Consider the following 27,855-nt stretch of genomic DNA (forward strand, 5'->3'; position numbering starts at 1 on the left):
ATAAAATCTCCACTCTTTTGCAGCTGCAATTTCAACAGAGTGTGTTACAGCCAGTGAGCTGACCTTAGTCACTGTCCCTGCCTTGACCTGTCCTGGGTTCTCCCAATAGTCCTCTGAACAAGGGGTGTGCTTGTACAAGTTCAAGGTACAGGTTTCTCAGATGACAAATTAGATACAGATGTATATGAGAATGGTCATTCAATGTCTCCTGTTCTTTTTTTTTTTTTTTTTTTTAATCTTATGTAAGGCACTGTCAAGGACTTCCACACATTTCATTGGAAAGTATGTGGTGTTTGTCTTTTCATCCAAGCATTTATTAGAATGTGAATGTTAGCATTATTGATTTCCAATGAGATGAAGCCAAATATGCCTATCTTAACATGGATCTTTAAATTTTACTTTCCTTTGAGTGCAGCTCTTGGGCAGATAATTAACAAGTCAAATACAGCAAGACAAAACATACAGAGAAGCCAAGTTTAGACCCCTCTTTAGGGACAGATTATTAAACATTACAATTGGAGGTTTTGGAAGATCAGTGTATTACACAGTAAAACAGCATATCCAACAATTAGTGCTAATTGTATACTGCTTAAATTTGTAGTGAAACTGGGTATGTGTAAACGGTTTTATTCAGATGAAAGTTAATGTATTCCAAGTAAGTAAGTATATTTTGTATTCACATATCCCAGTCAGAGAATATTATAAGGATATAAATATAACTGAGTTTATAAACTCTGTAGTGTGGTGTGAACATCTTGATTAAAAAAAAACTGAAAAAAGTAATGCTAGATGTCCAAAGGGCCCTTGTTTAGAATAGGTACACTTGTAATTAAGTTCATCTGCTTTCAGAAAAGCAAGCAGGCAAGCACCTACTTAAATCTAAATGAGCTTAAGTTGTGTTTACTTCAAGAAATACTTAAGTATTGTAGTTAACCATCCACATAAAAGATTTTCCCCAATAAAGACTTGCACACACACAAAAGGAGAAAGGTATTTCAAAACCTAGGTATGATTATAGGTGTAAGCACTGGGTTTGATTTTAGAAGAACCTGAAGGAAGTAGATGCATGAATCTAATTGAAATTCTATGAGTCTGTCTTGGGTCCCTCTGAAAGTCTCTTTTAAATGCTAACAGCTGAGGGAGGTGCTGGCCCTAACAAACTGATTTCACTTCAGCACACCCAACACTTTGCTGGATGTTTCTCCTCAGATGCTCAGTGTGAGGATGGAACCTTCTGCATATGATTTCTCCAGTATTGCCAAAAGGGTGTCACTTTGAATATTTTTGAACTGAAAATCCACATCAAAATGCCAGTCTGTTTACAAACTTCACTGTTTATCACCCAGGGAGATTTGCAGAAGATAAAGGGTGGAGTGGGGGGATGATGGTTCAATTGCAGTGCTGTGAAGTGATAAGAGCCTTTTGGAAGCTAGCAGGTCCCAGTGAGAACATGAATTCATAGGCGGCTGACTTTGCTCCCTACCTGAGTCCAAGCATCCCACACAGGAAGATTAGATCTAAATTTTGTATTGTGCTTTTTCTCTGCTGTTGAAAGATGAACCAAAACTTTTAAAAAAATACTTGAATTTGCAGTGCTTGGTTGATTTCATCTAAAGCCATGGCTTTGAATTCCCAAGGTGCTGTCATGCTCACTGAGGCACGATGCAGAGTAGAGAAAGGAGTGAAGAAGAATAAAAAAGAGACAAGTGGACTCCAGGAGCCCTATTTGGAGCAGTGCCACCCAACATGAACCTGCACTCACATTGGGGTGATGAAGCTGTGTGTAGGTAGGCAGCTCTCTAAGAGCTGCTAAGGGTGGAAGACTGTACACTCATGCAACCACCTGATCATCTCCAGAAAATCCAGGGGGACAGTCCAGGGCAGCAGGTCTGTTTCACAGCTGTAGCTGTGCTGCTCTAAACAGATCTAAAGAAAAGGAGGAAGATTTGGAGTTGACTGGGGTTAGCTCTTAGGACAGTACACAGAAAATCTTGTCTCTGTGCCTGGCAAGTCCAGTTCTGATGATTGAGATGTGTGGCCCATGAAGTCCATAGCCATGGGCAGGCAGTGGTGCATGCTGCTTCCAAACTGCAGGTTGCTCAAATCAAATGGTCTTGCATAATGGGGCCTACAAGATCTCTAGGATGCTATTTTGTTTTATTTTGTTTTGGTTTATTTTGTTTTGGTTTTTTTTTGTTTTGTTTTATTTTGTTTTGTTTTTTATTTAAAATGACTGGCAGCAATATGCCCTTCTGAAGCTGGCATACTTCTCCATTAGCTCTTCCAGGTGCACTTAGACTCATACAGTCAAACTTGTGCAGCAGCTTGTCACATGCAATTTGTTTTCTTTGTTTGAGAAGCAGCCTATAGACAAAACTCATTTGCTTCTCCCTTTTGTGGCATTAAGCTGTTACTGAGGGGATTTCAGAGGTGCAGATGGGTTAGGCACCTGATTTCTGCTGACTTGAGTAGGAATCAAGGCATGTGCTGCTGCCTCTGGTGACTGAAAATCTCCCCACAGGTTTTGGCTCGCTGAAAGCTTCTTCATTTTGTTTAGAAAAGGATGAATAAGTCTTAAAGAGTGTGTGCTCTTCAGGGGTGAAGGCCTTGTGTTGTTAAAGCCCTTGGGACTGTACTTTTTTTTTTTCCTTCCTAATTTCTTTTAATAGCTGATTGTTTTCTGAGGTGCAACTTCAGCTTTCCAGTGTTGGTGGGGAGACTAATGGTCAGGATCCCTGTTAGTGCTGGATTCTGCACCTGCTGCCTGGGGTGCTGGGCTGGGAACAGTAGGTGCTGCCTGCTTTGGTCGGGCTCAACACCTTCAAAGTTAATCTGTGTTTAGGCTTGTTTTCACTCCCTTCTTGAACAATGTATGCTGTGTGCACTGTTTGCTTTTCAGGCTTTTCGTCAAGCAGAAAGGCAACTTTTGCACTTACTTTGTGCCAAAAGGGATGGAAGGTATATTCCCCATGTTCATGTTTGGAGTCAGTAATGAGCTTAACCCTTTAGTAACAGCTGTAAAAGTAAGCTCAGGGAAAGAGTTTAAAAATTACTGTAGTTTAAGCATGCACTGAAATGTACTTCAGTGTTATTGGGAGGTGGAGAGGTATTCTGTAGGTAAGGGCAGCATGAAGGCTCTTTCACTGGGGTTGCTAATGACAGGGCACAGTAGCCTCACTGCTGTCTTATTAGCTGAGTATTACAAACATGTTTCATGGAGTCTCCATCAATAACATTGCCAGCCTTCAGTACGTAGCAGGAGAAGCAAGGTCACCATTAAGGCCTTGACTCATGGAGCTGTGAGGCAAAGCTCACAGCTCCTGCAGGCCGTGCCGTGCCGTGCCGTGCCAGGGGAGGAGGCTCTCCCTGGAGTGGAGGAAGGTAGTGTTGGTCCCACAGCCCTGAGGGCTGTGTCCCACTTCATCTTGTGGATAAGGCAGGAGACACAGCCTGATCCTATGGGTGGGATTAGAGCCAGAGGCTGACAAAGGAGCATACTGAATGAGTTTAAATCTTGGCCATGCGCCTTGCTGGATGGTGGCACCCTTTTGGGAAGTGCTGGTCAACCTCCCATGCCAGCAATCCTGGGCTACACTTGTGGAGGGCTGTTTGTCCCTTCCAGGCTGGCTTTTCATGCTCTTTGCACGCAGGTGGTGCTGCTGGACCAGGGTCTTCCCTCAGCCTGTTCTCTTTTGGAAGCACTGGCAGAACCTTTCCCTTCCATCCTGCTAGACAGACAAGTTTCAGCATCCCCCTTGTCCTGCCCTTCAGGGTGCTGGGGTAGCACCAGCTGGTGGGTGCACAGCCCTTGCCCCTTGGGCAGCCCCCGACATGGCATGAGCACGGTCAGGTGACTCTGTTGTGGCTTGAATGCTTGCTCACATCCCCTTGGGTCTGGGCTCTAATCCTGGCTTGAAATTTTATATTGACAGAGTTAATTCCTGACTGCTTCAGACTGCAGAAACTGGTCTCTGATAAGGCTGTGTTTAATAAGGATATTTGTGGTAAAGAGCTTTGTTGGCTAGACAGAGCTTTACCTTGCTGAGCTCTGCTCTGTCAGATGAGAAAGAGAAGGTCCTCTCCCAGCGTGCTCCTTTCTTGCAGCCTGGCAGTGTGGTGGAGTAGGAGACACAGCGGGGGTGGGGGGGTGATACCTCTTTCTTCCCGACAAAAAAATAGCCACTAAATATCTTTACACAGTTGGCTGAAAGAAGCACAGGGAGCCAGAGTAAATGTACTCCTGCAGTAAGCCTAAACTCTTAAGTAAATGCCAAAAATAAAGCAGCCTGCCTTACTTTTTCCACCTTACATAGCAGTTTCCAACCACATCAAGTGAAAAGTCTAGGTGGGTGTACAGTGTTTATCATCACTGAGTAATACACATTGCATTAGCTGGGACGTTTATTTTGTACCTGACTACTGGTTTAAAAATAGTTTTAGTGAGGGCAGGAAAGATTATTTAAGTTTATATTATCACGTAAGAGATAGAAGTGTGTTCCTGATTTGGGGAGGAGAGCTGGAAATGTAAGGAATACTTTTTAATTTCTTTTTTCCTTCCACCTTCCACTACAACTATAAGTGGGTTGAAAGTCCAACTGTGAAAGTGCAGTATCCAGCAGTGCATCTCACTTTCTGTAAAATTGTGTCAGAGTGGTTTATGTGCCTGCATTCATCTGCAGCAACTGCATCCTCCAGTATTTGGAAGTTGTTTACATAGGTGGTAGCAAAATTTTATATCCAGAGAAACGAAAAATTGTAAACAGTTTCACATCCAAAACTATACTGTCACTGGTACATGGCTAGAGATGGATTGAGGAGGTTCATGGAATTGGGGTGAGAGGCAAAGTTCAAGTCTACCCTTTCTTTACAGCCTCTGAAAGTCATAAATATACCAAACACAGACCCAGAGGATATGTGAGAGTTAGAATAGGGGGAACACTGGTGCATCTGGAAGTGCTGGACAAAGAAAACCTTGTTACCTTGCAGTGCCTTAGCCTTTGATGCATTCATTTCAGTCACAGGATGTTCAAGTTTAGCCAGGAGTTGGCAGCCAGATGGACCGCGAGGCAGCTCACAGAGTGACTCAGTCTAGGCAAGCTTGAAGAGTCATTCACATAAAGTTAACCTATTACAGTATCTTCATAGATTTTTTTTTTTTCCCTGGGTTTTCATGTTTTTGTGGTAATTCTTCAGTTTTTGTTCATGGTAGTTTTCCAGTTGAAGCAGTTTTCACTGCTTCCTGCCTTCTCTTCTACCTGGTCATGCCTCCATGTTGGTGGAACAGAGATGCAGGACTTTTGTTGGCCTGGTCCAGTGCTTGGTTGTTGTTGGTGGGCAGGTGGCTTTGCCTTTTCCAGGACTTGTCAGGCAAAAGTATGGTCAACATCAAAACTGTGACAACATCTCTGTATTTCCTCCCCACCTCCCCCCACTCCTTTGCTGTCCATGCTGGCACCATGGAGGATGGAGAAGCACCTGTGATGTGTGATTTAAGGCACTCATCCTGCTGCTCACTGCTTGGTGCAATCCTTTTTCTGCAGTCAGGCAAGCTCTTTAGGAAGAACTGTTTCGCTTGACCTTTCTTTATTTCTAGAAAGCTGTAGTCTTGAGGCTGTATCACGTGGTGGTGATGGTGTTTTTTTCCTAAATGAGGAAGGTAGGAAAAGCACTGTATTTATTTATGCCAGCTTTTCGCAAGAGGGAGCTGAACATGAAAGTTTCGCCTCTGAGTCAGGATAGACTGATTTCTCCTTTGCACTGAGATTTATCAGTTTCTTATCTTGTCATTTGATGCCTGCTAAATTGCTATGGAAGCACCAGAGTGAGGAGCTAGTGTTCTTTTTTAGAAGTAAAAGAAATTTTAAAAATGAAGGATTAAATAGTTTATTTTCTGAAGCTGAAATTACAGATACTAAGTGCTTTGTCTGTTTTATTGTTAGACAAACCTTAATTGTTTAAGTAATTTATTTGAGAAGGGCAAGAAGAAAGTCTGTAGCACCTTTTTGTTGGTAGAGATGAATTATCATGTTTTTTCTACTACTATTTCCTTTTCCCATACCTTTCTCCCTGCCTGCTTTCCTTGTCATTTGGGGCATAGGTGTTTACTTCCAGTCACCTTAATGGAAACACCATGGTCTTGAGATAAATGTCTGCTTTTTCATATACTGTTATTATGATTTGTTTTATTTCTCTGGGTATGCAAAGATGAGAACAACAGTTTGCACAGAGCTTGTAATCCCAGCAATGAGAAGGGATAAACTCAAAGAAAAAATATCTTCAGGAAGAGAGGAGCAAATCATTAGGGTCCATCTTCAAATGTCTCTGTGTCTCACATGAGCAGCAGGGCATTTCTGAACTTGGGACCTCTGGAAGAAGCCTCACGTGTTAGGATGCTTCACTAGTCTCAACTCCCAGCTTGGACACCCAGGGTGCCTAAAGGTGTGCAGTGGGACTTGTCCCTCTCTTCCTTGCTCTCTATCTCCAGCCTGGAGTGCATCTCCAGCTAGGTGTGGAGAGGGTGTATTCCCCAATACTGAAGCATAGTTGCTTCAGGGATGTGTGTCTTTTTGGTTTGGTATCAAAGTAGTTTTAAAAACAACCAGGCAGGCAAGACAGCGGCTCCTATAAAATAACTTTGGGAAGGTGCCTCAGGAGGGATTAAAATATGATGCCAAAGCTATTAACTGGGAAGATGCTACCTCCTCAGCTTCAGGTGTTTTTGCCAGTGCTAAGGAGGAATAGATCAAAGGAACTGCCAAGAGTTAAAAAAACTCTTCAGGCAGGAAGTAGGCAGTTGTTTGAGAGCCACTCACCAGCATCAGACACCTGCCTGTAAGTGTGCAGGAATCTCAGCTTCTTAACAGCTCCTGGAACATGTATTGGCATGGGACAATGAGATAAATACCCTCTTTTTAATCAGTTTTAGAAAACATTATGCTGCCTACCTTCTGTTACTATTAAATCATATTTTGATTTGAGAAAGCTGTTTCATGGGGTCACTGTCATCAGCGGCCAACAGGACTCGAGGTCCCTGAGTGCCTCTTCTCAGAGCTGTGGTCACTGAGCCTCAGTAGGCACTTTTGGACAGGGAGAAAGGATGCAGCCACACTGGGGAGTGTGTCTGTCACAGCTTGATGCTCTGTTGTACTAACAGAGTACTAACTAACGCTTTTTGCTCATTGAAAGGCTGGTCAGGCTGCCCAAGGAAGTGGTGGAATCACCATCCCTGGAAGCATTAAAAATAACGTGTGGATGTGGCACTTAGGGACAGGCTTTAGTGCTGAACACGCTGGGTTTAGTTTAGTGGTTGGACTTGATGATCTTAGGTCTTTTCCAGCCTTAAGTATTCTGTGATTCTATGACCCTTGCATACCCCAGGGGAAGCAGTAAATCCTTGCTGGCCCTTGAGAAGGAGGGTGCAATGGGACTTGGGCAGGTAAGGTCAGGCACCTCCCAGCCCTCCAGCAGCAGTGCTGCATCTCTTGTTCCAGGTAGTTATGGCCACAGGTACCTGCACAGCCTTCAGCCTTTAAGGCATGTAGCTCCAGGAACCCTGGGCCTTTGCAGTCTACTTTGAAGTCTCTCCTGCCTTCTCTGAGGGTTTTTAAAAATCTACTTTTCCAGTGAACAAGAGTCTCAGTCTTTACCCTTGAGCCTTCCTCTCCTATCCCACTCCAGAAAAAGAGTTGCTTGGCCTCACTGGCAGACAGTCTGTTATAAATGTCTATGGGCCAGATGGTTCATAATTTATTACCTACTTTACCCCACTAAATATTTTCACATTACTCCTGTTACTTCCTGGTCTGATTCTGCTATCCGTTTTCCCATTCTTACCCAATTATTTATCCAATAATAAGCCTTTCACACACAAAAAAATCCTCAATTTAGATGCATCAGTTTTGAAGAAGTCTATATCCTCCACTTCGGGTATGGTTTTTCCTTCCTGACTTTGACTTCCCCAATAGAAATCAGTGTTGCAGAGGAATCTGTGGCTATTGGATTGCCTCTTGCCTCTTCTGTCTTACTTGAAGCAAACAGCTTCTGAATTTAGGAAGCTTAAACCGTGTCCTTTCCTGGATCTCTTCTGCCACATGTCATTTCTTGTATGTGAAGTTGTTTATTTGGGTAAGTTATGGCAGTCTCTGGCTTTTGCTATCTCTGCAGACACATATGGTCCTGCTGATAGAGTCGTGTGTGTCTGCCTCAGATTTGTGGGCGACAGTGGCATGTGCAGAAAGAAATGGGTGGAGTTGGCTGTACTGTACAGCGTGCAAGGCTCTGCAAAATCCCTATCTGTGGGAATTGCTAGTCAGCTCTTATCAGTCACGTCCCGATGCAGTGAGTTGTAGAAATCAAATTAGCAGACAAGTCAATTGCTTACGTCAGTCAGAAGTTTTGCAGTGGGGATGATGTGATAGCCCAGGGCCCCTCACTGGGTAGCCTTCCTGGATTTGATTACAAGAAAGAATGAAAACCTGACAGTGCAGTTTCGCTTCTGTTCTGCTTTTCGCTTTTCCTTTTTTCTTGCTCAAAAGACTTTTTCTCACTGTTGTTTGGGGCAAGCAGAGCAGAGACTCTGTCCTTGCTATGAAAGTAGAGAAAATTCTGCCCTGTTATTTTACAAAACAAGTTGTTGTGGCATACTTCATGGTTCCTCACATCACTCAGTAGTTCATTAGTCTGTCACTGTACAAGCATACTAAATGACAAGCTAAAAAACAGAAGACAATACAAAAGTCCATTAAAATTGATATAGGGTAGCAAATATTCAAAGTAAGTGATCTAAAAAGAAGCCACTTGCTGTAAATACTAATACCTGTAGTTACATAAACATAATGAAGAAATGCTGTGCACCGCTAAGTGGTGGACTGCTGCTGACAATTCCACAGCTGCCTGGGAATCCCTGTAGTTATTTATTTCCAGAGAGCTGCTACCACTTCAGGGAAAGGTCTCCTTCAGAAGCTCCAGCCTGTCATGTGAGCCTCTTCTTCTAAATAAATACCATGGCTAACTTGAAATTGGAGGCAGGATCAATTACTTTCAAGCTCTCAATGTCACGGAGTAAGGAGACATGATGTTATTCATTTCTTGTGTCCAGGGCAAAAGCAATGGACCTCAGGCTTAACATTTTGGAGAGGTTTTATTTCTTTTTTCCTGTACTGCTTTCTCTGGAGAGTTAAAATCATATGTCATTATATCCTCTAGTAATTCTTAACATTCTTTGAAACTGCAAATGCCTATATCAGCAAACTGGGACTTAACTTCCCAAGCATGGGCAACAGGCCCAGCAAGCTTTTAGGGTTTAAGGGCAGGACTTCTGAGTAAAAATATCAGAGCTCCCATCAGACCTTTCAACAACAAATCCCATCTTTTGGAAGAATATCCAGCCTTAAATGCAAAAAACTTAAGGCAGTGGAGAATCCACCCCACCTTCAAGTGTGTTTTTCAAAAGGTTAATTACCTTTGCTCTTAATATGTACACACTATACCTGGTGTGATTTTGGGTTCCAAGTACTTGGGCGTTGTTAAGGCTTTGTCTGCTATTAATATATCCCCAGCCTCCTCTACCCAAATCTGTAATAAATTAGTTTTTAAGGCTTTTGTCTGTAGCAATTCTAAAAATAATTTCTTATTGGAATCAAATTGAATCCAAGGGAAGCGAGGTGATAATCAAATGATGTCACTCTCACGTCTTGCACTGCATCTCGGTGCCTGCCAAAACTAGCAACTGTTGCTATGTACCCAGGGGAAGGTGATACTCCCAGCCTTTTCTTGGTGCTGGAAAGCTCTCCTTTCCAGTGCTTGTCAGGCCTCTGGGAGCTGCTGACGTCTGTTCCAGGCTTTTCATTTTACCCTTATGTGTTGGGATAGTCATGGAGAAACATGGATCATGTCCTGTAGGAGGCTTGGAATTTTTCCTGCTCCTGAAGAAGACCATTTCTATCAACCACTGCAAACCTGGAGGACTGATGTGATTTAGCCCATTAAGTGCCTGTTGTTGCAGTGCTTGGGCTGTGGGGTAGAAACCTTGCTGCAGCATGTGTGGCAATGTCCAAAAATCCATCTAACAGGACAATGGCATGATACCATGACATTTCCCAGGCAGTTTTTTTTCTTTTTCTCAGTAGCTTCTCTGAAAACTTGGCTCGTGGGACTCATTCCCCAGCTTTTCTCTAGGTACTTCCCAAAGTTGAAAATACGTCACTTAAAGAGTAGAGCTCGTTGTCATTTGACACATGGGGATCCAGAAGTTCTTTGATAACAAACCCAGTTGTGCCCCCAGATGAATTCCATGCACCTGGGACTCGCAGTGGAAACCTGTGAGTAAAACAAGTCAAATGTTCATGAGGCTCCAGTTAGTGCTAGTGCATCTTGGCAGTCATTCCCTGCCCTGTCTGTATTTAAAAGGGATTGCTTACAATTTTAGTCTTCATTTTGCTGTAGTTATCTAAACATGCAGACACTGTCTTTGTGGTTTTGAACAGCAGAAGGAGGCTGAATCTCAGGCAGCCTGAGATACAATCCTCGACTTTTTATTTCAAACATGCAGGGCTGCAAATAGCATTGTGCTGAGTTCCAGCAATGTCCTAATTCCATGGAGGGAGTGGGGGAGAGAGAGGGGCACAGCAGAAGAAAGCATTCTGTGTTCACTGGCTGGTGTGCCAGAATGATGGGGTAGGATTGAAGCACTGAGGCGTTCTATGGCATTACAATTCCCAGGGACACTTTCCCAAGCATATACTCTGTCCCAATATATAGCAGCAATCCAGAGCTAATTGACATGTAAGTGCCATGGGGGAGTAAAGTTATTTGAAGTTATTAAAGTTATTTTGTCTTTCACCAAGTGAAAAAATCCAAAGTTATCTAGGTGGTAAAAAAGAGAGGAGACAAAAACCAGCAGACTACCAAACTGTGACTCGTTCAGACTAGCTTGTGAAAGTATCTTGAGGTCATCTATCCTGAAAGCCTTTGAAATTTGAAGACTATGGACTCCTGGCACTGTGCCGATTCCTTCTCTTCCTCCTAGTAGATTCTGCCTAACAGTTGCCCTTTTTTCCCACTTCTAAATACCCTGAATCACAGAGCTTGCTCATTTTCTTCATTCAGGTCTAAGGCCTTGAGGACTGTGTTGGAGTAATGAAAGGACAGCATGTACTGGATGTTGGAGCCAAGGGAGAGGGGGTGTGGGCAGTGGGAGGAGATTACCCTACTTCCAGGCTTTGGTCCTAATCCTGAAAACTTTTTCTCATGTGAAGAGTCCTACAGAGGTCAGCCAGACATTTTGCACGAGCAGCGACTTATTTGCTATTTGGCATCACGCTCGAATTTTGCTTAAAGTAGTCATAGTCAGAGTTTGTGATAAGGCGTGGATGGGGGTGCTTTAAGCCAACTCAGCAGGGAGTCTGCTGAAGACATGCATGGGATTAATTAAATAGAAATTTTGTGTATTTGGCAAGAGTGGCTGGGTTTGGCTAAACTCTAGGACTCAGAGAAAGTGTCTCCCTAAAAAGAATATGTAAATGCAGTACCACCAGTGTCCCATGGGCATTCCTTGGCATTGCCCTCAAGGAGGAAGGTTAGGCCAAGTGCACATGATCTTGCCAGGAATTATCTGTCCAGGTGGCCCAGTTCCCTGCATGCCAGTATCTTGTGCGCTCTCATATTTGGCTATCAGATCAGGAGGCAGCATTCTGAACCACCCCCTGATCTTGTTGCATTTTTGATTACATTGTTGGCTCTTGCAGTGGGAACCCTTTGTTTGGGCCTGAAGGTGCAAAAGCAGCTCCCCTGGTATAGCCCTGAGCCAGGGCTGTTGCTGACAAGTACGACCTTGGGTAAGTATGCAAAAATTTCATTCCGTTGTGCTCTAAACCCTTATGACTGTATATAGGGTTTCCTTATACAGCAGGCCTTGTTAGGTAGCTGCAGTTGATTTCCTGGAGAATCGGCTTCAGTCCTTAAATTTCTGCTGAGCAGATATTTTCTAGAGTATGCATGTATTTCTTAGATACTTTACTAAAATGCAACTTACAACATGGAATCCGAAGTGTCCAACACTTCTGCAGCCGTGGAAAAAAAAGATGCTCCTCTGTACACAGAGCTTTAAGGTTTCTTGTCATCCTGACTTTAATTGCTTTTGACACACTCATTTAAGGGCAGTGGGGCGGGGAGGAGACACAACTCTTCAATGTGAGTTAAACAAGAGGAGCCCGAGTGCTGCCTGCTCCAGCTCGTGCAGGCAGAGTGCCACGGGGGCAGCAGCTGATGAAGATGGCAGCTGCTGCAGATGCAGGAAAAGACAAGTACCCAGCTGCTCCCTCCTGCCTCCTTCCCCTGTGTTGACAACATAGCTGTTTGTCCTGCTGAATCCTTGTGTGGCTATCACAACCCGTTGCCCCAAAGACTGGAGTATGGTGAAAGGCCATATGTATGCTCCCAGCCTCTTCCTCCTTATTTATGTGTCACAGAAGGAAAAAGTCTAGGTGGGGATAGGCTGTTCAGGGTCATCCTGTTGTAGTTACAGTGATGACAACAATTCACAGCTGAAGCATTTGATTTGTTAACCTTATAAAAAGATGCCATTAAATACTGTATTTAGCTCCTCAGGGGAAGTAGCCTAGTTTCTTTTTCATTTTCCTTTTTTTCATCCCTGTTTTAGCATTAGTGACTCAGCTGTCACTCTCCTGTGGAAGGGCTGCTGGTGTCATAGCTGTGATTGGATGGCACCAAAAACCCATTTCTGCTGAAAATAATTAATATGGTGCATTTTGCACCTCAAAAAGAACCTGTTACAAAACTTGTAGAAGGTTTTCCTTAACTTTTGCAAGCTTTGAAACTTGCCTGTGAACAAAATTGGAAATTTCTGTATGTCGCCTCGTGTTTATCCTTGTCAACAAGGCAGAGTTTTCAAAGGCTGGTGCACATGTACCCTATACATTGCGGATGTTCCTGTTCAAGTACACAGAGTAGTTCACATGCATTTAGATGTGCAAAAAAAGCCTTTGCAGGTGAGAATCTCACTTTGCAACAGGCACATGAGCAGACCCTCTTAAACAGAATTAGTTGCCCCTAGCGTTGAAAAAAGTCAAACTAGAGATGAGTATGGACTCTTCCATTCTTCCATCTCATTATTTTTTTTCATTCCCCCTTTTCTAACCTTAACCAGAAAATAGCCTGGTTAATTTTTTTTTTCTAGCTATGCCACCTCTAAACTTCAATTATTGGGGGGGAGGGGGGGTGCAGAAGAGGAAGGAAATAAAAAGCACAAAGCTAGTAAACCTATTTTATATTTTGTATATTATCTCACATTGCAGAAGTATTTAGCAGACATTTCATAATGTATGTACATCTTGGGCTTCTTGGTGTGGGTCCTTTCCGAAGGAAGGAAAGTATTCCCATAAGTATTTGCCATTGCTCGCTCTTTTTGCCCTCATCTATTCAACTGCAACTTGAAGGTGCTTGTTTGTTGTGTACTTTGGTTATGAAAATGATACCTGGCATACTTAGGAGGCTTTGCATTCTTGAGCTATGAATGCTGTGAACAGTGTCATAAGAAAAAGATGATGTACAAAGGCATCATCATTCTTGACACTGTCCTTTAAAGTTTGCCCCGTGCCTTGAATATGTAGGTGCTGAAAAACAGCTTACTTCAAGCAGTGTAGTTCCACTAATAAAACTCAAGTTTTCCACTAAAAACCAAGTGTGGCCTGTGTCCACCCAACCCATGTAGGATCTAGGATAGTTTCTCTAAGAAGCTGAAAGTTATCTGAGAGAGAATGTATCTGGAGGAATTGTAGGGCCATCTCTTGAGTCCATATGACCACTGCAACCACAAAATGCATAGATTTTGATTCAGCAAGTCAAATCTTAGAAATTTCCAGCGTATAGTATGGTGTCTGTGAAGTTGCCTCAAGGCCTGTGCTGAAGGGCAGGGAGGGCAAGGCTGGTTTGTGCCTGCAAATGATAGCAAAACAGGTCTCTTGATTTTATTTTCTGTAGCATCTTTATAGAGTTAGTGCTTATTTGTCTGCATGTTGAGGCTGTAAACTTTCAGATGGAAGTGTCTTCTAGGAGTGCAGGCCTTCTCACACTTGGAGCTCAACCAGACTGCATCTTACAGGGTAGATAATTATTGTCATAGTACCTGGTAATGGCTCTTGCTGTTGACACAGTTGAGGTGCTAAACCCATTGCCCTGTGGCTCCATAGCTGCCTCTGAAAAAGGCATGTATGGAGCAATACAAGGACCCCATCATGCCCCGAGTGTTGGCCTCAGGAGGGATTACTCATGTGTACAGGTTCAAATGCAGAACATGAAAAGGCTTCTCCACTCACCATTCTGCTATTCAGGCTCTGGGGCTGGGGTGGGGCTTTAACAAAGCATGAAGTGCTGAAGCATTTTGACAGTCTAGCTTTAGGTTCAACATTCAGCACTTGGGATTATGATTTTTGTCGATGACAGTGGTCTTATTTTCTCAAATTAGGTAAACAGCTTAAAACAAACCCCAAAACTTCAATACTTGTGCATTTAGCTGGATTGTGGGGTTTCTGGGATGGTGTTGCTGCCAGTTATATGTGAAACAGGAATGTCCTGCTTGCTGTAGCGCAGGGCTGATTCATTGGCATTGTAATAGGTGTCATATTCCCTTTTGTCAGCTCCTCAGGTATATTTTGCCCTGGCAGGAAACAGAAAATAAATTTTAAAAAATCCAGTAGAACCAGTAACATGCAAGTCGTCTGAGTGAGGTGAAGTTCAATGAAAACTAAAACAGTTCATAAGTGGGGTTAGGTGAGGCTGGACTGAATGCAGTTGTAGAGTTTGGTTTGAGTGTGGAGTAGCTCTGTGAAGCTGCCATGCCCTGGGAGTCACTGTCCCAAAACTTCCCTGCCAGAGGATGAGAGCTACCTCCACCAGTGGAGAGGGTCAGGCACTCTCACAAGAGAACAGGTAGACAGGCTGGTGGGCCTGTTTGGTGGAGGTGCCCACTTCTCCCCAGGACTCCCAAGGATGGCTGGTGTCACTAGCTCCAGGTCTGACCTGTACCTGCCCAGACTTTAAGTTGGTAGAAAAGCTTTTTCTATAGGGAGGAAAAAAAGAATCAAATGCTGTCAACTTGGAGATTAAATCCAGGGCATCACAGCATGGAAACTAAAGCCACATGCCTTGGTGGTGAGTTTCTGGGCAGACCTGGTTTTGGGCCTGAGTGCCCTGGTGCAGTATATCAGTGGAAGTCAGATCAAAGAATGGGCTGCGGAAGGACTTCTGGAGTAAGCTCACGTTGCTGCTGTTCTTGTACAGATGGTGTGGAGATGGATATTTTTGTCCACCCATGTCATCTGGCACAGCATGAGCTGTGTTTGTGTATACAAAAAGCAAGTCTGTATGATTCTTCACATACACTCCTAAGTGAAATGTTTAAAATATGTTCCCCAGTGCAGGGGGAAAATACAGGAATCTGTGTAAGCAAGAGGCTGGGGAGGACCCATGTGTTATTCTCAGGACAAAAGCAGAATGAACATTAGGATACATCAGAAGGAAAACCGATCACTTTCTGCTTTGAAAAGGCATTAATATTTTACAGCTGCCATTACGTTTTGAAGAGTGCTCAGGTATTTATTGGTAGCTGTCCAGTCTGGAGTCTTGAAGGAGGAGATACCTGTTTTTCAAGTCGTTCTCTTCACTTATCCCTTGTCTCCTAATTCACACCCTGTCCACACCAGTGCTGCAGTAACTCAGTGGATATCTGGAGTCACAGTTGCCTGTTTCCACACCAGCTGCCCTTTGGGTGGCTCCCAAGGGGTTTTTGCCTGTAAAAGTCAGTGGGTCAGACCCACTGAGAACCATGCTTAGGTACATCCCCAGCTTCCCCCAGAGCTCAGATCTGTGGAGCCAGGACCATTCCCTTTGCCACTTCAACTGCCAGCTGAAGCACATAATATTTTAAAACGCTGTTGTTTTTTTAAAAAATTGGATAGTATCTTCTGGTTCAATAATAAAGTAATTATGTGCTTAAAATAGCACAGGAGAGGGGTCCTGTTTCAGATTAGTTGACAGAGCAGAAATGCTGGGGGCTGGTTTGGAGGTTGCTGGTGGGCTTTGTCACGAGAAGGTCTCAGGTGCCTGTGCTGGTTTTTGAAGGGCTGGCTGAGGCCTGATAAAACTCAGTCAGGCAACAGTGTACCGGATCTATTCCCCTCCTCAGTCACATGTTTGCTGTTACTGTCACCAGATTCACAATTTAGTGTGTGCAGCTCATCACTCCAATTAATCCAGGCTGGGTGTTTAACAATCTTATCATTTCAGAGGTAGCACTTCACAGAGCCGTGTGCAGGGTAGCCTTGAGCTTGGGTTCCAGGAGCCCTGGAATGCTGTCTCCACTCACATAGATTTTACTCTTCCCCTGCCACTGTGTGGTGGGAGTTGTTGGTGGTTTAGTTGCATTTCATAGGATTAGAAAGTGTTAAAAAAAATCAACCCATGACCAAAAAAGATTACAAAAAATGAAGATTTATAATAGGTGATTCAGCAGTGAGAGGCTTTTGTGATCTTCTATGGGAAGCTACTATTTTTAGTGAATTATTATAAGCAGTAGCATCACAACCATTTATTTATAAAGGCATGAAAGAACGCCTATATGTGTTTCTAATCAATGTATAGTAACAGCCATATGCTGAGAATGAATAAAAATAGAATTGAGCACTCTGGCTTCCACAATGCTGCGTGAGAGTTGTGCTGGAATCTTTGCATCTAAGAAATGAAAAGCAGAGGCTTTTTTTTTTCCTAGATATTCTTTCTAGCAATACAAACCCAAAGCCTTCATGGTGAAAGTCTGCCTTGAAGTAAAATTGCATTGTTTTCATTGAGGTCTAACTGGGTGACCGCTGAGGTTTGGGAGGACTCTTCCAGTAGCTTCAGCAGCTGGTGGATTGGGGCTGTGCTGACAGAAGTAGCTGTTTCTGTGGAGTTACTGTTATGTACAGTGTTCAGGTTGATTAGTTGTGTGTGCCTGCCCTTCTCTGGGGGCTCTGTGGCATGGAGGAGAAATGCAGTGATGCTGTGCTGAAGGAGCTCCACAAATAAAGCATGGTGTTATTTCCAAAGTTCCTACAGTGGGAACACTTGAAAATGCTGGGACTTGCAATTGAGAAACCATAGGAGAAAAGGAAGATGTTATCTGCTGGTGATACCACTCCTGACAACAAAAATTACAGCTGGTTTGCTCTGGCTCTGCAAAGACCCAGCCCTGTGTCTCTATTGCAGCCTTTTTTGTATGCGAGTCCTTGGGTTTAAGTTCAGTAAGGGGCAGCATCTCCCATTTTCTTGCTGACTGTTCATGTCCCAGTCAAGCCTTGGAATGAGTTGCCTTGGGATTTTACCTTACAAGAGCAATGCCTCGCAGTAAATTCTTACTCTTAATTGACTTAAATCCTTTCATTTAAATCAACTGTGTTTTTGAGTTTTGGAAGCCACAATATGAAGAGGGTGGAGGGGACTGAAAAAGGTGCCTCTTGACAAGGTACCCTGGCAACCTTTCAGTGACAGTGCCTGCCTCCTGATTCCCAAATCCTGTTCTAATGTCGAAAAGCATTGCCATTGCATGCAGGGGATAGCACTTTATTTTTTAGGGGACTTCCTATAGCAAAGGGTGCTGAGGTACCTAGCTCCTGATACTGGGAGCTGGAGACCCTGACCTTCCTGTTCCACACTTGCATTGAAGTATCAGCATCTTCCTTGCACTCTTCTTCCCTTCTCCCAACACCCAGTGTAAACGACAGCCAGCATGCTCTACTCACAGCAAAACAAATGTTATTTATTAGAGTTCTCATGTGGTCAGAGCATGTCTGACTGTAAAATAACTGGAGATTTTTCTGCTAACTGGAAGCGTGGTTCTCTGAGGCAATTTCCAGGCAGTGTATATTTTCAGCTAAGTTTTATTTACGTCAGCATAGCAATTTGCAGTATCACTGTTTGCAAAGAGCGAGGCAGTGGCTGTTTTAACTAGAATTATTTTTTTTTTTTTTACTTTTCTTACTGTTTTTATTTAGGAAATACTTTCAAGTCATGACTCAATTCCCATAGGTCCATGCTTTGAGATGCTTTCCTTTTTCAAGAGAGAGGCATAAACCCCCTTGGTGGGCAGGTCACTCGCTGCCTGCCCTGGTGGCCAGTGCAACTGGGGAAGCGTGGTGTGCATATTGGGGAGGGTTTGTTGTCCCTCTGCTAATTGCTTTCTCCTTTTGTAATTTGGCACAGCCTGGTGCCCTGTGTGCAGGACAGAGGCAGATCCCTGTACTGCTTTCCTGTCTGAGCCAGCACATTTCAGGGGATAAACCTTTACTGGACTTAACTGTTCTCCCAAGGAGCTTAAATCCCTCAAGGCTCTACTCTTCTGGGGTGGGGGACAATGGGCAGAGGTGCTGGCAGAGTTTATCACAGTGGAGGCTTCTTCTAATGTTCTTCCCTACCACCAAGGTCGGAAAACTCCTTTGAAGAGAGGATGAGGAGTGGAAACCACACCTTTGTCCTGAAGGAGGGCATGCTTGGGTAGGGCTGAGCCTGTGTCACCCCACTTATGCAGGAGTGTGAGGATGGTGCCTTTGCCAGCTGGGTGTGAAGGGGTGTACTCTGCAGTACTCTGGTGTGCTTTGGCTGCCTGTTTCTGCCAAACATCTTGTGAGATTTTTGGGAGCTGCCTTGGGAGCATGCAGTTGATACCAAGCATCAGGCATCAAAACCATTTTGGGTGTCAGAAAAGATTTCTTTTTCTGTGTGTAATTTGCCTAATACTTTTTTGTCCCTGCAGCTTCCATAATTTAGGGCAAATACAATTGGGAGCGCATAATATTTGGTTTAATATGGAAAAAGAGATATATCAGGACAACATGGCTGGATAGATATTGTGGGAGAACTCTTATGTTTTAGTTCTTGCTTTTTCTGTATCTGCAGAGCACCCTCACTACTTCATTAAATTATATACATTTTTCTGATTTGCCAAAACTCATGGGAAAGAGGAATAAATTCTGAGATCTCTTTGAGATTTCAAAGCTCTTTGAGAAGAGTAGCACTGAAACCTTATGGAGCTAGGCAACAAGGAATGGCATGGAACCAGTAGATTGGTACTTCCTAAAGACCAACTTCCCTAGGCTTGCAAATCCCTTTCACCAGGAATTGCTATGTACATGCATACAATTGGCAACTTCAACCACTGCATCTATTTTCTTGTTTAGTTGCAACTGAATCTCCTTGAGGAATTGAAAGCAAACAAAATGTAAAATCTGTGAAATGTAAAATGTGATTGTCCCACTTTGCTCTGCACTAGTGCAGCATCCCTTCAGTCCTGTGTGCAGTTTTGGGCACCAGAGTGTGAAAAGGACATTGAACTATTAGAGAGTGTCCAGAGGAGGGCCATGAGGATGGTAAAGGGCCTTGAGGAGAAGCCATATGAGGAGCACTAAGGTCACTTGGTCTGTTAAGCCCGGAGAAAAGAGACTGAGGGGAGAACTCATTGCAGTCTGCAACTTCCTCGTGAGGGGAGGAGAGGGTACTGATCTCTTTGTGGTGACCAGTGGCAGGACTCAAGAGAATGGCATGAAGCTGTGCCAGGGGAGGGTTAGGTTGGATATCAGGAAAAGGTTTTTCACCCAGAGGGTAGTTGGGCTCCTCAGGTAAGTGGTCTCAGCATCGCTTGTCTGAGTTAAAGTGTTTGGACAATGCTGTCAGGCACATGGTGTGACTCTTGGGGTGTCCTGTGCAGGGCTGGGTGTTGGACTTGGTGATTCTGATGTGTCCCTTCCAACTCAACATATTCTGTGATTCTATGATTCTATGAAAACTGGTTGTTGAAGCAAGTTTTGAGTTTCTTTATGAAAAGGCACAGACACTGGTCTGGACAGGTGGGCAAAATGTGTTGAATTATTAACAGACTCCAGTGTCATCAACCACTGAATGCAAAACAGTAGGGTTTTCTTCAAGAAAATATTTTTTTGGTGGAATCTGTCTCTAGGGATGTTCATCCCAAAGATTTGTGTGACAACATTTTGAGCAAGATGACATAAGCTGAAAACTGAAATTCAGATGGACAAACAGAGCTGTGGAGAAGCTGGAGTCTCTCTGTTCAGTGGGAGGCTGATAACCTGGAGTTATTTTCATGGCTTCTTTTCAGTGGTGTTAGATCTGATGCCCTTCTCTACTGCATGGCCACCAGACAACTTCATATGGTGAATGAAAAACATTATATATGTTAATACAGGATAAAATAAAGTGAGCATAAAAATAACTCTCCCAAGTGAGTATTAGCAGCATTTATGGGTCTGCAGATAGTGTTTGTTTTTCTCCCACCATGTCCTAATATCCCACTACTGCTTTTGATTTTTAGCCCTAACTTTACAGTTTGGGAGCCCATATCTGAAATAGCAAATTCGCTATTCACTACAAAACACTGAAAGAAAAACAGACCAGTGTGTGACTTGGACTCGTCAGCCACCAGCTGCACCTCATCTTGCTAATCTTTAGGGGTATTTTTATTAAAAAAAGAAAAAAAAAAGCAGGGACTTTTAAAGAGTTAAGTTACACAACTCTCATTTTATTTTTAAAGCGAGTGGATTCCTTGTTGCGTTGTCGAGGATGATAAATTGATACCACATGTTCCTTCCAGACAAAAAAGACTCTGTACTGCAGTGGAAGCACTTGCAGCTGGTGTCTGAGTTAGTGGACAGGCTCCACAAGGTAAACACGGCTTGGAAGAGGCTGAAATGGACACAGGGAGGGAGAATTTTCTCCATTTTAAAAGTTCAAGTATTTGCTGCTGTTGTCTGACCAAGTCTGAGTGTTGAAATAAAACACAGTCCCAGCTTCCTTGGGAGACTCATTCAGTTGTTTGTATCAAATTAGGGATAAGGCACTTTTGGAATGTTTGAGTGTCCTCTCTGTCAGCTTGCCTGTTTCCACTCTTACCAAAATATTGAGAGAGAGTCATATAATCAGGACATGGTAGCTGATCTCGGGGGATTTTCTTGTGAGCAAAATGTAGCTGGATACGTTGAGGAGTAGCTGAATAAAGCATGGTACAGTGGATCAACATTTATTGAAGTTGAGAGCATGTCCCTGAGTTTGGGGAAAGTGATACAAGCCCTTTTCCCGGTGCCATCAGCCTAAGCTGAGGAGGACAGCAGCCTGCGGCACTGCACCACCCTCTGCTCACACCAGTTCTGTCTGCTCTCCTGTGTTCCTCTGCCCTGAGTCTTCGTTGTCTCCAGGGACAGTCCCTCTTCTTGCAGGACTACTTTCAAAGGGGACTTCAACCCCGTTGGTCTGGCCTCAGGGCAGTACATGATGCTCTAGATGTTATCTGCTGGAACCTCAGTCTTCTGGCTTTCAGTAGAGTGCAGGACATTCTTCAAGTCCAGTATAAATAGTAACACTAATAAAGGGAGGAGCTCATCATATTTCTTTTTTTTCTCTGCTTGAGTACAGTCCATATGTTGCACCCATCAGTGGTATTTGAGCTGTCTGCAGCCTGGCTAGCATCTAGCCCATCTACATGTGGTCTCCAGGACAGATGATGGAAGTTCCTTTATGGATCTGTTAGAAGTTTCTCACTGCATTTTGGCATGGAAAAATGTTTTACATTTCCATCATCGTGGCCTAATTCATCTCCTACGTAAGTGAAAGTCAAATCCCCATTAATTTCATCAGCAGTGAGTTCAAATTATAAACTGTGTTTTCTTTGCTTCCCCAGCTCCTCTGTGGTTTGTTGCATGGTCATATATTAGTAATGCACATGGTTGTGAGAAACAATTGTCCCCATACACCTTTCTTATATTTTAAGCAGATGGGAATATTTTTTGACAGCTCAGAAAACAGGTAGAAAATACAGGTATTTCCATCCAGATTGCCACCTAGTAGCACAGTGCAACAGCCTTTACTGATGTGACTTGTCAATCCTGGTGGCTTCTGTAGCAAAACTTGCATGAGAAAGGATAATAGGATCCAGCCCTAATTTGATTTGGCAGGGCATCCACCAGAAGGAGAAACCAAAAAACTCAGATGCTGTTGCTGAAGAGGTTAGTTGGGGAGGTTACATGAAAGAGATGGGTTTTAAGGCAGTGTTTCAACAGAGGGTGGAGATGGGGTACACAGAAATAAATTGGCCCATAATTATGCTTAAGAAAATCTTTGTGCAGAAGAAAAGCAAAGAAAAACAAAAGCAGGATTATAAGTGGCATAGTGCTTAATGTAAAGGAAAACAAACTGCTTGGATTTTTTGTAACTACCAATTTTCAGTGCAGAAGGATTATTACACTCTTTCACTATTTGTGTAAAACCGACACTGAGCAGAAAGATACAGTAAGAAGAAAATCACACATGTGCCCATACATATCCACACATGCAGGAGTCCTCATCCTGAGAGGTGCTTCAGTCTCACAATTTTACCATTTAGGATTTTTCATGGTTTTAGGCCAAATACTTTCAAACTATGGATACCAGCAGAAATAAGCCCTTTTATGAGAACACTATAGGCTGAAAACTGTGAGCTGCTGGCACTTCGGCTGAGTGTTTTTATATCTGAAGTTGTGCATGTGGCATGCTGCATATGCCACCTCAGGTGTTTGTCTTCTTAGATTTATTTTTCATTAGCAAGAGTCATGATGCCATGTATTCTTACACCCAACGTTTTTAGGTGGGGAACAGCATGGTTCATATGGCTTTTGAAACCTGGCATGGACTTTGCATGGAGAAATCCCCGTGCAGATGTTCTCACAAGTTGTTGTCCGTGGAAGTTACAGGGAATGAGGGTGAGAGCTACCTGCAGAGATGCAGTACAAACTGGAATATCAAGAAAGGTTGTTTTTAAGAAAACATCAGTTCTCCAGCCAGTTTTACAGGGAGAAACCTGAGGAAGTAAGGAGTGGTGCCTAGTTATTAGAAGTTAGACTGTTGCCAGACTCAAAATGGTTAAAATATCAGTTAAACAATAAAAAGCTTTTTCCCTCCTTAGACTAAAGAACTATTATGGTGCAACTCAATCCACCACATTTTGATGGCACGATAGTCCCTCAGAAGTGGACATGTTTATAGCTGAGGCACTGTCTCAAACTTCTCTTGAGCATGTCAGCAAAGTCTGATCAGCTGCTTTGTGTAAATTGTTTAAAACATAACAGTTGCTGTTTTGAAGCGTGGCCCATATGATTTCTCTTTTCATTAAGTGATAATCACAACCACGTCTGCTGTCTGCGTGTGAGAACTACAGGCATGTTTTCCATTTCACAATCTGACAAAAACCACTGTTCAACAGTGGGGAAAGAAAGGCATTTTATACAGAAAAGAATTGTTTTGAAAAAAGCTGGGCTGTACTTCTTTATATGTATCTCCAGTTTATTTATGTCAAGCGTCCACTTTTCCTAAGGATGCAAATGTTGAGGTGCGGGTAGATGATTTGTAGATTGATTCATTCTTTGCCTAATTAAATCTGGAGTTTCTTCAGTGTTTTGTAAACAAAGGACATTTGTTCTGAATGGTTTGATTGTTTTACAGTTTTGCTGACTATGCGTTTTTAAAAGATGTTGATAGGACAAATGTGATTTTATCCTTTTCATAGATACACCCAGTAACTGACAAAATTTAAGAAAAAATAACTGCATTCTTTAAGTTTAGAGGAATAGCACAAGGAGTTTTTCAAAGGAATATGGAATAGCTCCAAAAATCTTTTGACTTCCACATGGGAAAAAAAATGTTGGTTTACCAAACCTGGAAGCATTCACACTAACAAATAGTATTTGCTTTTCCTTTCTTTGATCCGTATTTTTAAGCACAAGATCAGCAGGATGAGTGGAGCTGGATTTTCATGTCAGTTGTTTTGGTTTAAATCTGGTGCCGTTCCTCTGGGAGTATGGTGGTCTGGTTTTCTCAGGCTCTTTTTGTTTCTGAGGGGTTTATCATGAGTTTGAGCCAATGTGGTGTTTGGGCAGTTCGGTGCTGCTGACTAGTTCAAGCAGGTGGGATGCAAGAGCAGGCTGTGTGCAGGGTCCCCTGAGAAGCCCTGTGTTTCTTAGCATCCTGTACAGCACAGAATATCTGGCTGAGTACAGCAGCTTTATACAGCTCTGTATCCAGCAGCTTACGGGGAGACAGGGGTATCGTTGCATACTGTGTCACATCATGTTTTGAAGACTGTGAGGATACTATAGCAAGGGGACAGCTGGCCAGCTACTGCCGTATGGGCATAATTCTGGTGCCTCTAATCAAGAGAGAAAGTACAGCTTAGTCATGCACAGAGTGCCTGTGGGAGAGGAGCAACAGCACTCGCAGTTTTCTAAGGAATTATTATAACAAATATACAGCACACGTGCCCATGAGGAATTAAAAAGACATTTGCAGAGGCTGTGATGAGTGTGACTACCCCTCCAGTCAGATTTTTGCTGTGCCTTTGGAGTTTTTATTTCAAGGAACTGATGACAAGATTCCTGATACTAATAGCTTGACCTGAGTCAAAAGTAAGGGAGAAAATCTAGCTCCTTTCTAGCAGGAATGTCACACTCATTTTTCTTAGGATGAAGCTTTTAGGGATGTAGAGATGGGCACAAGGAATGCACAGCTAGTGCGAGCCTGGGGCTTGCTTTACAGCAGGACATTGCCATGCCACAGTCACACTCCAGCCCTCCCATATCCAGCACCAGAGAAATTCACGGAGATACCCAGGAGGGTCCAGTGATTTTATTCATGTTGCTGTTGTCATGGGATGTTGGTTTAATGACTGAGATCTGGGTTGTAAAAGAAGTGGGGTGCTGATCTCGACATTTTATTTTGTTCCTTTCCTGCAGAATTCGATCCGGCACAACTTGTCACTCCACAGCCGATTCGTCAGGGTGCAGAATGAAGGCACCGGGAAAAGCTCTTGGTGGATGATCAATCCAGATGGTGGGAAAGGTGGCAAGGCGCCCCGGAGACGCGCTGTGTCAATGGACAACAGCAACAAGTACACCAAGAGCAGAGGGCGGGCAGCAAAGAAAAAGGCAGCCCTGCAGACAGCCCAGGAGACGAGTGAGGACAGCCCTTCCCAGCTCTCCAAGTGGCCAGGGAGTCCCACCTCCCGCAGCAGCGACGAGCTGGATGCATGGACAGATTTTCGCTCCCGTACAAATTCAAATGCCAGTACGATCAGTGGCCGCTTATCACCAATTTTAGCAAGCACCGAGCTCGATGATGTTCAAGATGACGATGCTCCACTTTCTCCCATGTTGTACAGTAGTCCATCAAGCTTGTCCCCGTCGGTGAACAAACCATGTACTGTGGAGTTGCCTAGGTTGACTGATATGGCTGGGACAATGAACTTGAATGATGGACTGACTGATAACCTCATGGATGATCTCTTGGACAATATAACACTCCCTCCCTCCCAGCAGTCACCCACAGGAGGGATGATGCAGAGAAGCTCCAGTTTTCCTTATGGTTCCAAAGGTTCGGGGCTGGGCTCCCCGTCAAGCAGTTTCAACAATGCTGTGTTTGGGCCGTCGTCCCTGAATTCCCTTCGCCAGTCACCCATGCAGACAATTCAGGAGAACAAACAGGCCACTTTCTCTTCCATTTCGCATTACAACAACCAGACGCTGCAGGATCTCCTCACCTCTGATGCGCTTAGTCACAGCGATGTCATGATGACACAGTCTGACCCACTCATGTCACAAGCCAGCACAGCTGTGTCCGCCCAGAATTCCCGCAGGAATATAATGCTCCGCAACGACCCTATGATGTCGTTTGCCGCTCAGTCCAGCCAGGGCGGTCTGGTCAATCAGAGCCTGTCCCATCACCAGCACCAGTCCCACAACTCCTCTCTTAGTGGCAGCCGTGCCTTGTCCAGTTCCATCAGTAACATAGGCTTGAGTGACTCCAACAGCTTGGGATCCACCAAACATCAGCAGTCACCTGTCAGTCAGTCTATGCAAACACTTTCTGACCCATTGTCAGGCTCCTCTTTGTACTCTAGTGTGAACCTCCCGGTCATGGGGCATGAGAAATTCCCGAGTGACTTGGACTTGGACATTTTCAATGGGAGCCTGGAGTGTGACATGGAGTCAATTATCCGCAGTGAACTCATGGATGCCGATGGACTGGATTTTAACTTTGATTCCCTCATCTCAGCTCAGAACGTTGTCAGTCTGAATGTGGGGAACTTCACTGGTGCTAAACAGGCTTCATCACAGAGTTGGGTACCAGGATGAAGGATCTTTGAGAACAGGGAAAACGGGCAAACAGGTCAGTGCCTCATAGATGTGGTAAAATAATTGGTTCCTTAGTTTTATTGGAGTTTGCACCAAACCCTTAATAGTTAGTGCACACTAATAATAGTAATTTGGCTTGTGATGGCTTGCTGTGTGTTGGTATGCAACAGGCACAAGCAAGAAACGTGGAGGTGTGGAGGGAAACTAGGCTAAGCTATAAAAGCTGCTCGACTGCAACACTGTCAGCACGCATCTGGTGCTCAGCACCCTTCTTAATTTAGGCATGAGAAATGTTAATGACAAATCAGGCAAACCAAGGTGGAATATTTGTGGTTTTTAGGAATTGCAGAGCTCTAACTCGCCTTCTTTGAAGTCGCAACAGATGGGTTCTTTCTTGCAGCCAATGCCACATGTAGCTAAGCTGTGTTACACAGGGATGGGGCAAGGGGCTCTGCGGTCCGTGGAGCAGTGTTGCTGCAGGGGAGGAGGAAGAATGTCTTTGCAAGATCAGAGCACTCACTCGGGATCAGGTGTGTGGGACAGATCTGGACAGAATCAGAGATGTGCTATTGTTGTGGTGTAGCAACACTAGAAAAGTTGTTTGGGTTTGCTTTCTCATAAAATTGTATTTCTTGGCCAAATAAAGGTATCAAATGAAGGAATTATATGTTGGTGGGATCCTGGTCTCAGGAATGTCCTGGCCTACTTAATGTTCAAGTATGCGATAACTGTTGTCCTCCTCCCCCTGCCCCTGAATGGGGTAGATATCTTTTTCTTTTGGACTCCTCCAAGAGAATATCTGTAGATTTGGGTTCTGACATAGGTGTTTTTTAAATGTTAGCTTCTTCAGATTAATTTTTTTCCAGACTGATATGTTTTTGTCTGTCATTTATTTTCCACAGCTGGGGACTTGTAAGCATTGTTTCTGTCTTCCTTTTGTGATTCTGTCGGATCGTGCCCATACCTCTGCCTGCTCACACATACATATTCCCTGACTCATAGGGCAGGTGCCACACAAAGTGCCCTTTCTCCTTTGTTTATTTGCTAGTATAAGGGAGTAAATTTCAAAATGTAGTAGGATAAAAGGTTAGCTATAAATTATTGAAAGTGTTCTATTAACTTCAGAATAGTATGTAGAGCATCTCAGTGGTGAGGTTAAATGAGGCATTCATTCAGTTTACAGCTTACTTCCAGCTTTCCTATTTTCCAGGTGAAGGATGGAAACAAGGAGTCAGTGTCCTTTGACTTTACAGTGGGTAATTTTCTCCTTTCATCTTTAATTGCGTTTTCATTCACTGTTTTACGGTTAGATATTCAAGGGGAAGCTTTGTGGTAGGTGAGCAGCAGTGGTGAACCTTGAGAATGTTTTCCTGTTTCCTGTGTGTATGGAGCACCTCAGGAGATGTGCTGTGATCTGCTCTCTGTGAGGGAGAACAAGGTTGCCCAGGCATCCTCCTTTCAGCTGATCTGCAAAGCTGCCATGCTCCGGTGGAGTGGTTGGCGTGCACAGTCCTTTTCTCTGTCAGTAGAAGGATTTCCTCTGGTTCTTGCACATCTACTCATTCTTAAGTGAGAGCATTGCAGTGCGCAACCAGGAGATGGGCTGTGGAGAAAGGCTGTAGAGGACACTGTGTCCCAT

The 27,855-nt window shown here is 43.7% G+C and overlaps 1 protein-coding gene across 8 annotated transcripts in view; it reads left to right on the forward strand.

The window, feature by feature from the left end:
* FOXO3 (forkhead box O3) overlaps positions 1 to 27,855 on the forward strand; it is an 88,629-nt gene that overhangs the window by 46,827 nt on the left and 13,947 nt on the right. For 4 of the 8 annotated variants that reach the window (XM_062489926.1, XM_062489930.1, XM_062489931.1 and 1 more), the window contains exon 2: positions 24,819 to 26,250. The exons of 1 other annotated variant lie outside the window; for it this stretch is intronic. In XM_062489926.1, coding sequence (XP_062345910.1) covers positions 24,819 to 26,216 — 1,398 coding nt within the window. In that variant the 3' untranslated portion in view covers positions 26,217 to 26,250. Of the gene's footprint in view, positions 1 to 1,107; positions 1,888 to 8,834; positions 8,976 to 10,287; positions 10,320 to 24,818; positions 26,251 to 27,855 lie in introns of those variants that run through there. 3 more of the 8 variants (XM_062489928.1, XM_062489927.1, XM_062489932.1) reach the window with 3 other exon arrangements.

The sequence above is a fragment of the Cinclus cinclus genome, chromosome 3 (assembly GCF_963662255.1).
Source record: "Cinclus cinclus chromosome 3, bCinCin1.1, whole genome shotgun sequence".
Lineage (NCBI taxonomy): Eukaryota > Metazoa > Chordata > Aves > Passeriformes > Cinclidae > Cinclus > Cinclus cinclus.